The sequence below is a fragment of the Chiloscyllium punctatum genome, chromosome 10, assembly GCF_047496795.1.
Source record: "Chiloscyllium punctatum isolate Juve2018m chromosome 10, sChiPun1.3, whole genome shotgun sequence".
Lineage (NCBI taxonomy): Eukaryota > Metazoa > Chordata > Chondrichthyes > Orectolobiformes > Hemiscylliidae > Chiloscyllium > Chiloscyllium punctatum.
This window is the reverse complement of record NC_092748.1, coordinates 70058099-70071171: the sequence shown is the minus strand read 5'-3', so window position 1 is coordinate 70071171 and position 13073 is coordinate 70058099. Positions and strand designations below refer to the sequence as shown.

The window sequence follows — 13073 nt, the reverse complement described above, 5'->3', positions numbered from 1 at the left end:
GGTCACCACATTATAAGAAGGATGTGAAAACTTTGGAAAGGGTGCAGAGGAGATTTACTAGGATGTTGCCTGGAATGGAGGGAAGGTCTTATGAGAAAAGGCTGAGGGACTTGAGGCTGTTTTGGTTGGAGAGAAGGCTGAGAGGTGACTTAATAGAGACATATAAGATAATCAGATGGTTAGAAAGGGTGGACAGGGAGAGCCTTTTTCCAAGTATGGTGACGGCGACCACAAGGGGGCATAGATTTAAACTGAGGGGTGATAGATATAGGACAGATGTCAGAGGTAGTTTCTTTACTCAGAGAGTAGTAAGAATGCTTTGCCTGCAATGGTAGTAGATTCGCCAAATTTAGGTATATTTATGTCGTCATTGGAGAAGCATATGGAGGTACATGGAATAGTGTAGGTTAGATGGGCTTCAGATTGGTATGACAAGTCGGCTCAACATCGAGGGCCGAAGGGCCTGTACTGCGCTGTAATGTTCTATGTTCTATAATCCTCTTTGTTGCTTCTTCAAAAAGCTCAATCAAGTTTGAGAGACATGATTTCTCACACATAAAGCCATGTTGACTATCCCTAATCAGTCCATGCCTTTGCAAATACATGTACATCCTGTCCCTCAGGATTCTCTGCAACAACATGCCTACCACCAATGTCAGGCTCACTGGTCTATAGTTTCCTGGCTTGTCCTTACCACCCTTCTTAAACAGTGGCACTGCATTAGCCAATCTCCAGTCTTCCAGCATCTCACCTGTGACTATCGATGATACAAATATCTCAGCAAGAGGCCCACCAATCACTTCTCTAGCTTCCCACAGAGTTCTCGGGTACACCTGATCAGGTCCTTGGGATTTATCCACTTTTATGCATTTCAAGACATCCAACACTTCTTCCACTATAATACGCACATTGTTCAAGATGTCACCATCTATTTCTTTACATTCTATGTCTTCAATGTCCTTTTCCACAGTAAACACTGATGCAAAATACTCATTTAATATCTCTCCCATCTCCTGCGGCTCCACACAAAGGCCACCTTGCTGATCTTTGAGGGGCCCAATTCTCTCCCTAGTTACCCTGTTGTCCTTAATGCACTTGTAAAACCCTTTGGATTCTCCTTAACTCTATTTGCCAAAGCTATCTGATGTCCCCTTTTCGCCCTCCTGATTTCCCTCTTAAGTATACTCCTATTGCCTTTATACTCTTTCAAGGAATCACTTGATCTGTCTTGTCTATACCTGACATATGCTTCCTTCTTTTTCTTAACCAAACCCTCAATTTCTTTAGTCATCCAGCATTCCCTATACCTACCAGCCTTTCCTTTCACCCTGACAGGAATATACTTTGTCTGGACTCTCATTATCTCATTTCTGAAGGCTTCCCATTTTCCAGCTGTCCCTTTACCTGCGAACATCTGCCCCCAATCAGCTTTTGAAAGTTCTTGCCTAATACCCTCAAAATTGGCCTCTGTTTTAGAGCTTCAACTTTTAGATCTGGTCCATCTATTTCCATCGCTTTTTTAAAACGAATAGAATTATGGTCACTGGCCCCAAAATGCTCCCCCACTACACCTCAGACACCTGACCTGCCTTATTTCCCAAGAGTAGGCCAAGTTTTGCGCCTTCTCCATAGGTACATCCACATACTGAATCAGAAAATTTTCTTGTACACACTTAACAAATTTCTCTCCAACTCAATCCTTAACACTATGGCAGTCCCTGTCTATGTTTGGAAAGTTACAATCTCCTACCATAACCACCCTATAATCCCTACAAATAACTGAAATCTCCTTACAAATTTCTTTCTCAATTTCACTCTGACTATTAGGGGGTCTATAATACAGTCCCAATAAGGTGATCATCTCTTTCTTATTTCTAAGTTCCACCGAAACAACTTCCTTGGATATATTTCCAGGAATATCCTCCCTCAGCACAGCTGTAATGCTATCCCTTATCAAACACATCACTCCCCCTCCTCTCTTGCCTCCCTTTCTGTCTTGCCTGTAGCATTTGTATCCTGGAACATTAAGCTGCCAGTCCTGTCCATCCCTGAGCCATGTTTCTATAATTCTATGATATTCAAGTCCCATATTCCTAACCATGCGCTGAGTTCATCTGCCTTCCCAGTTAAGCCCCCTGCATTGAAATAAATGCAGTTTAAGTTATTAGTCCTACCTTGTCCTTGCCTGCCCTGACTGTTTGATTCACTCCTGTTCTCAACTGTACCAGTCTTAGATTGATCTCTTTCCTCACTATCTCCCTGGGTCCACACCCGCCTCCTCAACCGCCGGCCTCCCCAAAACCAAACTAGTTTCAATCCTCCAGAGCAGCTCTCGCAAATCAACCTGCCAGTATATTAGTCCCCTTCCAATTTAGGCGCAATCCGTCCTTCTTGTACAGGTCACTTCTACCCCAGAAGAGATTCCAATGATCCAAAAATGTGAATCCTTCTCCCATACACCAGCAACTCAGCCATGCATTCATCTACTTCTATTCCTGCCCTCACTAACTCATAGTACCAGGTGTATTCCAGATATTGCTACTCAAGGACCTCCTTTTTGAACTCCTGCCTAACTCTCTCTATTCTCCCTTCAGAATCTCAACCTTTTCCCTTCCTATGTTATTGGTTCCAAGGTGTACAATGACCTCCTGTTGGCCCCTCTCTCCCATGAGATCATTCTGCACCCTCTCTGAGACATCCTTGATCCTGGCGCCAGGGAAGTAACTCACCATTCTGATTTTTCATTGCTGGCCACAGAAACATCTGTCTGTGCCTTGGATTAGAGAGTCCTCTAACACAATTGATCTCTTGGAACCCGGCCCGCTCATTGCATTAGAGCCAGTCTCAATACCAGAAACTTGGCTGTTTGTGCTACATTCCCCTGATAATCCATCACCCCCAACATTTTCCAAAACAGCATACTTGTTTGAAATGGGGATAGTCACAGAAGACTCCTACACTACCTGCCTACCTCTCTTACCTTTCCTGGAGCTAACCCATCTATGTGACTGTATCTGTGACATTTCCCCCTTCCTATAACTGCCATCCATCACACCCCCTCGTTCTTGTAAATTCCTCACTGCTCTAACTGTCACTCTAACTGATCTATTCGATATGATAGGATTCGCAACCAACGACATTTATTGCAGATATTATCCTCAGTAGCACGTAAACTCTCCCTCAACTCCCACATCCAACACGAACAGCATATCATTCTACTCAGGACCATTTTTGCTTCTTCCAAACTGCAGACCCAGAAAATAATCCCATCTTATTCCTCTACAAAACACTGCTCAAGGCTAACTTAATAATTATGGCTTATATTTAAGTTTAATCAAAAAACATATCTCAATAAACCATATAATCAAGAAAGAACCCACTCTATTCACTACTACAGACTTACAGCAAGGCCCCATGTCCACACTTAAAACTATTTACTTATCTGTCTCTGTGCTGTGAACTCTCCCAAACAGGTTCCTCCAAGATTAGTTATGAATTTCACCGTTTGTTAATATTCCAAGACACATTCAAACATGAATTCAAACAGCAAAGGCAGTAACGGTGCTGGCTCACTGCTGTTTCAGTTAGTAGTTTGGGTTCTCTCTCTCTCTCCTCACCATGTGCTGCCTTTGTCTGTTCCTCTCCCTTTTAAAAGTGCCCTTGTTTTGACTTTTTTTCTCTCCAAAGTTCCAAAACAATGCAACAGCATATACAACAGTAATTACTGCTCCTGGAATTCGAGGAACTCACCTCCAACACCTAAAATACCTCAAAAAAGGAGCAGCCTGTTACAGTCAAATATTTTTCCTATCCTCCACCTTGTATTCTGTTCCTGCATTTTTGTTAAGAAAATGTACAATCCTTTGATGCAAAGCAGAAGTAATAGGGTCAGAATTCCTTATTGTCCATTATATGTCTGTTCAATTTCAGGCCTTCAATAAGGCATAAACAAGACTAGGGTCCATCTATAGCAAGTGCAGGACAAGGACAGGTGTAAAATTGAGCTGAATGTCTCTAGACTTTCAACCTCCATTTCTTCTACCTCTGATTCAACAAGAGCTACTTTGAGGGGCATTCAAAGAAACTAATGCTCAGCATTTTGCTTGGGCATTTGCAGATCAGGGTTGATCTCAGGGAGTCAGTCGTGAGATAGAACTGTAAACTACCAACTACATTCAGACCTGAAAGCTTCATCAATGCTTTTTTTTAACAAAGTCAGAAGTCACATGATACCAGGTTAGAATCCAACAGGTTTATTTGAAATCAGAAGCATTCAAAGCAGTGCTCCTTCCATCAGGTGAATTTGAGGGAAGCGCAGAGGCAAAGACTTTATATGGAAAGAGGTAAAGGCAAGATAATCCCAGGTAATTAAGGGTGTCAAAAGATTAATAGAAATGGTGTGTGGCATGTTGACAGACTGAATTACAGGCCTTTCCAGAAGATCAAAAGTGTAAAACAGGGTGAGTGAAGTGTCAATAGCTGAATAGCAACTGAAGGAATGACCAATGATCCGATTAATAATTACAAAAAAGCAAAGATTAGACAGTGCTGGAGTCAAACCAAACAGCTGGAATAACAAGATAGGTACAGAAGTTGCATGAATAGTGAGGACGATTTTACAAACAAGAAACAGTATGGTGGGGTTACATTTATTGTGACATGAACCCAAGATCACAGTTTCGTCTGTCCTAATGGGTATGGAACTAGGCTATCAGTTTCTGCTCGGCAATTCTGCTTTGTTGTGTATCTCAAAAGCCATCTTCGAGGATGCTAATCCGAAGGTCAGAGAACAAATATCCTTGAATGCTTAAGTGTTCCCCAATGCATACACATGTGACTTGGCCAACATTGTCTACCCTCATATGCTATAAGAAAGGATGCCCTGTGGCATGGTACATCAGTGAGACCATGTGGACACTATGACAACAGATGAATGGACACTGTGCAACAATCATCAGGCAGGAGTGTTCCCTCCCAGCGGTCAAGGATATTCAACCTCTGATCTTCGGGTAAGCATCCTCTAAGGCAGCCTTTGAGATACACAGAATTGCCAAACAGAAACTGATGGCCAAGTTCCATATCCATTAGGATGGCCTTAACCATGACCTTCGGTTCATGTAGCCTCACCGTACTTCTCTGCATGTGTAAAACCATCCTTACTGCTCTGTTTTGACACCATTACCTTGATAACTTGTTATCATCTCTCTACCTTAATTAGTTTATACAGTTTTAGATTACTTGTTACTTTGGTTAGACTCTTGTAATGTAATTCTTATAATGATCATGTTATTCTAGCCATTTGGTTTGACTCTAGCACTAACCTATTTTTGATATTTTGTAATTATTAATCGGATCATAGGTCATCCCGTCACTTGCTATTCAGCTATCGACATTTTACTCACACCTTTTGACACTTTGATCATCTGCAAAGGCTAGTTATTCAGCCTGTCTACATGCCACTAACGCCATTTGTACTTATCTTTCTACATCCCTAATTACCTGGGATTATCTTGCCATTACCTTTCTACATGTAAATTCGATGCCTGAGCGCTTCCTTCAACCTCACCTGACAAAGCAACAGTGTTCTGAATACTTGTGATTTCAAATAAACCTGTTTATCTCTAACCTGGGTTTGTGTGACTTCTGACTTTGTCCACCCTGGTCCAACGCTGGGACCTCCACATCATGGCTACCATTTTTTTAACAAGCCACATGTTGCTGCCCGTCAGTCTCACAGCTACATATCTATGAAGCCGGCAGGTGAGCTGTGCATAAGTGGAAATCCTGCAGGAGATATAACTAATTATGCAAAATACCATGATCTACCAAATGCACATGGACTGTGAACACTACAAGCACTATGGGATTTGGATACATTGTCAGCTGTCCATTTTCTGGGACAACAGGGAAATCAGTCCTTCATTCTTCTTACATGCTGGTTTATAAACTACAGCCTGCTGTTTGATGACAGTAGAATTAAAAAAGTGTAGAGATTTTATTAGCTGTCAAGTAAAAAAAGTATTTCAAAGAAATGCTTTATATATTCTTTCTATAAAATCCTACCTGTAACCTCCGTCCAAAGGTAACTGAATTGTTCCTTCTTCTTCTATTGTCAACATTATTTGTTCTTCCTTAGGAATTAATAAAGACCAAACTGTTAATATCAATTCACTTGAACAAATAAATGGCATGTCAGAGTTTGGGTGTCATTTTCCCCCTCCCCATTTCGATGCAATTTGATCATTGGACTTCTGTCGAGGACTGTTACTGAACCCAAGCTATCTTTCTGGGTTATGCTTCTTGAAATGTAAGTGAATACCAAGTGGAACCACTACTTGTTATTGAAGCTTGCTCCAAATCAGGCTCTTTATGCCAGGAGGCAGTACAATCTTGGCAATTTATGCCAACTGGCTCTGTTTCATTGCAGGACAATTGTGCTGCATTCAAAAATAACAAAATAATGAGGGAGAATTTTTCTGCCCACAGATGACTCATTTGCAGGTCAGGGTTATATAAAATAGAACAGTTAGCTTCCTGCCCCATCTTGATCCATCTGTAAAACAGACAGCAGGTAAATCATCAACGAGCTGAGCTACCTGCCAGTTACTGAGGCCCTTAACTGACCAGTTAATGGCCAATTAAAGATCTATTTCAGGACTTGCCATAATAACCCTGCTAGCCCCAGCTGCATTGAAGGAAGCCAGACTGTTGTTTCAACATCTTAGGCTAGAGCTGGAAAAGAAAAATGGTTACTTTCTTCATTAGTGTCCTGTGCCCATCAGAAGCAACCAGCAAAATGTTACACCAAACTCCCTCCCCATAACAGCAATGGAAAAGACAGTGTGCTACTGATAATGTACCAATTTAGTAAAAAATGCAAGCAATACTCGGGAATATTCCCAAGGATTAACATACATATTCAAGAGTCAAAAAGGATGGCGCTGGAAAAGCTCAGCGTGTCAGGCGGCATCTGAGGAGCAGGAGAGTCGACATTTTGGGCACATGCCCAAAACATTGACTCTTCTGCTCCTCAGATGCTGCCTGACCTGCTGTGCTTTTCCAGTGCTACCGTTTTCAACTCTGTGTCTCCAGAGTCTGCAATCCTCACATTCTCCATATATATTCAAGACATTTGAGAAAAGTATACAATGTGTATCCACAAAAGCACAACACTTACTTGAGTACACTTAAAGGCAGTTTTCATGTGAGCCTGCACACACACAAGTCCATAATTGTCTGGACAAGGCCAGTGGTTAACAAGAGGTTTTATTTTGGGAAAGAAGTCATTATGTCTCAGCCACCAGGCTATGATGTGAATGTGGAGGTATGTTTTACAAGGGGCATTTTGCTTACACCCCCAACCATGACCACAGACTTCTCAGTTGGCAAATCTGTCCACCTTAAACCTAGCTGCCCAACCACGAGATTAAGACAGGTAAGCAGTAATTCAGGTAGACTGGGAGCACTGCCCCCATCTGGGAGATGATCTGTCCTAGAGAGCTGCTGGCTAGTCAGTTAACACTCCTTGTCTGATCACTGATTGTAATGCATTTTATTTGCCAGTTAAGTTTATTGATTTTGCATAGCCCTATCCAGCAAAGCCCAGTGAGCACAGAAAGTGGATGTAGGAAATCCTTAAAGGAAGTATCCACAATTCTTCCCTATAGAGTAGGAAGTAATTGGTCATTTAAGAGCAAAAACGGGGCAAGGACAGCTTGACGCCTTGCCCATCCAATGTAGACACAATTGGGGTGGTGTAAAAGACAGCAGGCAGACTCCTAACTTCATATGGTCCACCACTTTAATATGTGGCGGTGAGGGCCTTAAATTTATTATAAAGTAATGAATAGCAAGGAACTTGCAGACAAATGAATGGACATTCTGGAGGGTGGTGTGTGGAAGGGCGGTATCAGTCGATCAGCTGGCAAAGTCTGCAGTGGACGATAGAGGAGAAGGAATGAGTTGGATGGGTAGGATCCATAAGCATGGGTACTAGAAGGAAAGCAAACTTTGCACAGTAGTAAGAGAGCAGGTAGGTTGGCAAGTAGCTGAAAGATTGAGGTAGGGAACTGGAAGGGGAGATTACCTCAGAAGAGAGTAGTGAAAGATAGCATGACAATTGAAGAGAGGGGCAAGGACAACTAAATAGTAAAGTTTAGGACTAAATAAAGACCAAAACGGCAAAAAATGGTGAGACAGACACATTAAGACACAGCAACCCTTCTAAGCTAAGTCATTCAAATGATACCAGATTCATTCATTTGAAAATAAGGCAGGATGTAAACTTGGTATAATTTTAACAGGTGGGACATTGTTTATCTGTCCTCTTCTGACTATCCTAATGCGACCCCCAAAATAGTCAGTGTAAACAAGGAAAACCCTCCCTCAATTCTCTTACTTCTTTTTCTTCATCTTCTAATTTTTTCTTTTTACTTTCAGGCATCACATCATCTAGCCAGCTCAGCTCTCGCTTAGTGAAGATGAAATCCATCAGTTTTCGGACAAACACGAGGGCCAATACCTGTAATATATCAAACTTCAACAGTCACTAATATAAGAGAAAACTAAAGATGTTTTTAGCATGGAAAACCATAACTGTGAAACTGAGAAATAACCTCTGAAAGTGCTAGAGGAACCCAGAATTCCTAGCATCATCTGTGGAGAGAGAATCAGAGTTAAAGTCCTGAGTCCAACACGACACTTGTGCCAGACATGCACAATTTTTTCCTTTTATTTCAGGTTTTCAGTACCTGCAGTACATTGCTTTTGTTGTAGAAGTAACTCTATTGTTTCAAAAGTGCAACAAATCTTCCACGTATTTGCACTTTTAAATAATTTCCTGTTTACATTATACACTCAAAAATGCATGTAAAAAGTTTAATTTGTGAGCATATTTAGTAAATATTTATTTTTAAGGGTTTGATGAACTAAATCAATATAATAATTGCATATCTTAAATTTAATGCATTGTCACTAAAATAATTTTAAGTAGAATTAATAACTTCATTTGCATTTTGATTTCATTTCCAAAATAATTTGGAGGTAACTTTATTATTAATAGGTTCATACCATCATAGGAAAAACAATGGCAGCCCGAGAAGCTTTTATTATCCAAAGGATAATCAAACAAGAAGCCTGAATCACAGTGAAGAGGTGAACTTTCCGAAGAGGCACATGTCGTAGGTAGATGAAGTCTGGTTGGTGTTTTGCAGGCATCCCAAAGAGTTTCAACCGATCAAATAACTGTAAAAAAGATAAATACCACCCTGTATAATTTGTAGTTTGAAGTTGATTCAAGCTTTATACTAATATTCAAGGGGTGCCAGTTATGGATTTTCTCTCTGTGGCATAAATATTGCTTAAAATATATTTCAATTACTCCCAGAATATTCTTATGGTTCTGCAATTTTTAAAAGTCAAAAAATAGATAAAGTATTTGGAATAAAAATGATATAACTCAGCTACGATTTTATATTTGCATGCATAAAAATTTGCATTATGCTACTCAAATATGTAATGACAGTAAATTTAGAATTAGGCAGAATAAAGTTCTTGTGGAGAAATATAGATGTATTGATTGGTCTTGTTACAAGATAGAAAGTAATTGTGAAGGTCTTTTGTTGTACACCTAGCATAATGATACAAATAGCGAGCTTCAATTGTCCATCCCGTTGTAGCAGCTTTCATAAGGGAAGAGCAATATAAGGAACGCTCTAATCATTTTAATTCCCTTCATCCTTTAGTCATCAGTATTTCAATACTTCTCCGGATTTGTTGAGATATCCATACATTTTCCTTTCTATCACAATGATGTGTACCAACATGATCCTCACACTGCCCTCTCTCATAATTTGAGATCTACACTCTTGTGAATGAACAGCAAAATGTTTCATTGAGCATTACTACTGAATGAAGGATGCTAGGAGAAATGTCTTCTTTGAAGCTTATAGACCCAAACTCCAATCCAATGGGATCTGATGTCACAACTTCATAGCTCCATTTTCACATGCTCAATAGCTATACCTAAAGTAAAGGTACAATTCCCTTTCCTTCACATTCTCTTCAGATCTTATATTTTGGTTCCTCCAAACAATCAAGAACCAGAGTTCCAGTCAATTACCATTGACCTGGGTGGCTGTCCAATGAATCTCCCTGTCCCTTATAATGATGGTGGCACAAACAATCACCATGGAATAAGGAATCATGATAGCTCCAGAGCAGCAGAATGTCCTGATTCTGTGATAGCAGTCACACATGAGATGCACATTCATGGTGTAGAACTCCTTTTGTTCTCAAGAAAGGGGTGACAAGGGAAATATGGAATTATATGTACACATACATAACACCATTAATACTTCTGGAGAATTCATAGATAACAGAAGTGCATGGGTCTTTTATGAAATTGGCTGCTTTTTATTGGGAAAATAGTTACATTTCTGACTTGAGTTAACAAGGTATCTGTCAATTATTTGATATACCGGTATAATTCTAATAGTGATGTTTTGCAAATATGTAAGGCTATTATCTGAAATACAGCAGCCGCAATAAAGTTGAGGATAATACCCACCTTCACATTAGCTAATTAATGTCACTATAGTTTCAAGATCAGTTGGCAGAAATCCATAGTTTTCACAGAAAAAAAAATGCATCAACACAATTGCTAAATATAACTGTTCAGATTATGACACAAGTGGACTTGTTTTGAATGCTTCTTCTATAAGAAAGAGCAAACACTTTAGTCCATACAGCGAAATACCAAGGGTACTATTAAGACTGAAGACAATTTGAGCTCTGTGGCCAGCCCACCCTCGTATAAAGAATGGAGTTAAATTTTAATATAACTAGTTTTAATAGTGAATCCAAAATAAAGTAGACTTAAACTGATAAATCACTTTGTTCATTTGTCAAAGCCTAGTTCAACATAAGAAATGGAAGCAGGAGGCCATTTAGCTCCTCAAGCCTGCTCCATCTTCAATAAAATCATGGCTGATCTGATTGTGATATCACTCCACTTTCCTGGCTGCCTCCCATAACTGTTGACTCCCTAGTTAGTCAAGAATCTACCGTACTCTGTGAGATTATTGAACTAAACGTTCGACTGTTAGCTGAAAAATAATACAAATAAGCCTTGCAGACTGAAAGTGAAAAAAATATGTGCACCCAGACAACTAGTATTCTCATCCAAGTGACAAAACAGTAAGATACTTTGGAAGAGGAAAATGCCTTTTGCACAGAAATGTTCAGAATTCTAAGGTCACATTGAGCATCTAGTTGAAGAAAGGTTAATGATCAATCATTTGAAATTCTAAAAGAAACACAAGAGAGAGAGCAAGAACTAGCTTGTTCCTATGTTCAACTTTAAACTTGACAAATCCAATAAGTGTCTCGATGAAGCTGTGAACACTGAGTTTGCTAGCTTTGATTGACAAAACTCTTTCCATCACTTGCTGAAGGGTTTCTCTTGCAGCCTCCTGCTGCCATCTTAACGGATCAATAGGTTCTGTATGTTTAATAGTAACATGATCCACTTTGGACTCAGGGCTCTCTTTCCCTCTGGATAATGTTTTATTAGCTTCTTGACATGTCATGATTCTTCTTGGCATGCATATGCTGAGGATTGAAGATTTTCCCTAAATATGACAAGCTGACATTTATATTCTGTCATGATTTGGAGATGCCGGTGTTGGACTGGGGTGTACAAAGTTAAAAATCATACAACACCAGGCTTCAGGCTCACTGCCTTTATTCCTGATGAAGGGCTTTTGCCCGAAACGTCGATTTCGAAGCTACTTGGATGCTGCCTGAACTGCTGTGCTCTTCCAGCACCACTAATCCAGAATCTGGTTTCCAGCATCTGCAGTCATTGTTTTTACCTCCTTAATTGGAAGCACACTAGCTTTCGGAGCGACGCTCCTTCATCAGATGATAGTGATGATAGTATCATCTGATGAAGGAGCGTCGCTCCGAAAGCTAGTGTGCTTCCAAGTAAACCTGTTGGACTATAACCTAGTGTTGTGTGATTTTTAACTTTATATTCTGTTGTAAGTAATGGGCACCTGTTTCTGAAGCTGCAGTACTACCTGGATTGAAGATTCAGTTGTCTTGAATTTGTTTTGATCTGAGACCCCTCAAGATTGATGAGATGTTTTTCTTCCGGTGGTTACTGTAAAGTGCTTTTCAACATTTCTTCAAATTGCAAAGATTACAGGAAATGCTATGCTCAGCTGTGGACTTCACCATCCTAGCATGGTGGCTGCCTGACCGGATACAGTAAGGACATTGACAGAGTGGCAAGTAATAAAGGATGAACACTATCTTAAGAGGTGGCAACATGTTCCACAGAATCACAGCTACCAATTCACCCAATGAAATGTACCTAGGAATCTGATGGGCTAATGAACTGCTGTGACATCTGGTGATCTTTTTGCACACTGCAATCCACAACAGCAACCTCAGCTGGCAACCCAACAAGTTAAATTTGTGTATCAAAATCTCTAATGTTGGTTTGGCCGATTTGCAATGAAGGTTGCATCATCAACCATCAAACACAATATCATGGTCAAACCCATTAATGTTTGAACAAAATGGGCCACCACCTTCATGCTGGAAAGAATGCATTCCTCGCTCTGTACAAGATCTAGCATCAAGATAGTGCTCTGGATGCAAGCATGCTCCTGTGGATCTGGATGAAGGCTTCTTAATGTACCATGCATGTCATAGCATACACCCATCAGCCATCTTCTATTGGCTGTCTTTTCAAGTCCCTCATTTCAGTCTTGTTCAGTGGAACCCATTGATGAGCTGGAATCCACATTATTTTCTCCTCTTCCATGAAAGTTGATTGAGCTTTTTGAAGAAGTGACAAAGAAGATTGATGAAGGCAGAATGGTGGACATTGTCTATATGGACCTCAGCAAGGTTCCGTATGGTAGACTGGTTAGCTTAGATCGCATGGAATCCAGGGAGAGCTAGCCATTTGGATACAACAGTGGCTTGAAAGTCAGAGACAGAGGTTGGACATGCAGAACCTTTTTTCAGTCTGGAGGCCTGTGACCAGTGGTGTGTCACAAGGA

General features: G+C 40.4%; 1 protein-coding gene across 5 annotated transcripts in view; it reads right to left on the bottom strand.

The window, feature by feature from the left end:
• LOC140482267 (sodium-driven chloride bicarbonate exchanger-like) overlaps positions 1–13073 on the bottom strand; it is a 281516-nt gene that overhangs the window by 27093 nt on the left and 241350 nt on the right. For all 5 annotated transcript variants that reach the window (XM_072579457.1, XM_072579456.1, XM_072579455.1 and 2 more), the window contains 3 exons: positions 9070–9243; positions 8399–8521; positions 6064–6131 (listed from right to left, as the gene is read on the bottom strand). In XM_072579457.1, the coding sequence (XP_072435558.1) occupies positions 6064–6131; positions 8399–8521; positions 9070–9243 (365 nt within the window). The remainder of the gene's footprint in view (positions 1–6063; positions 6132–8398; positions 8522–9069; positions 9244–13073) is intronic.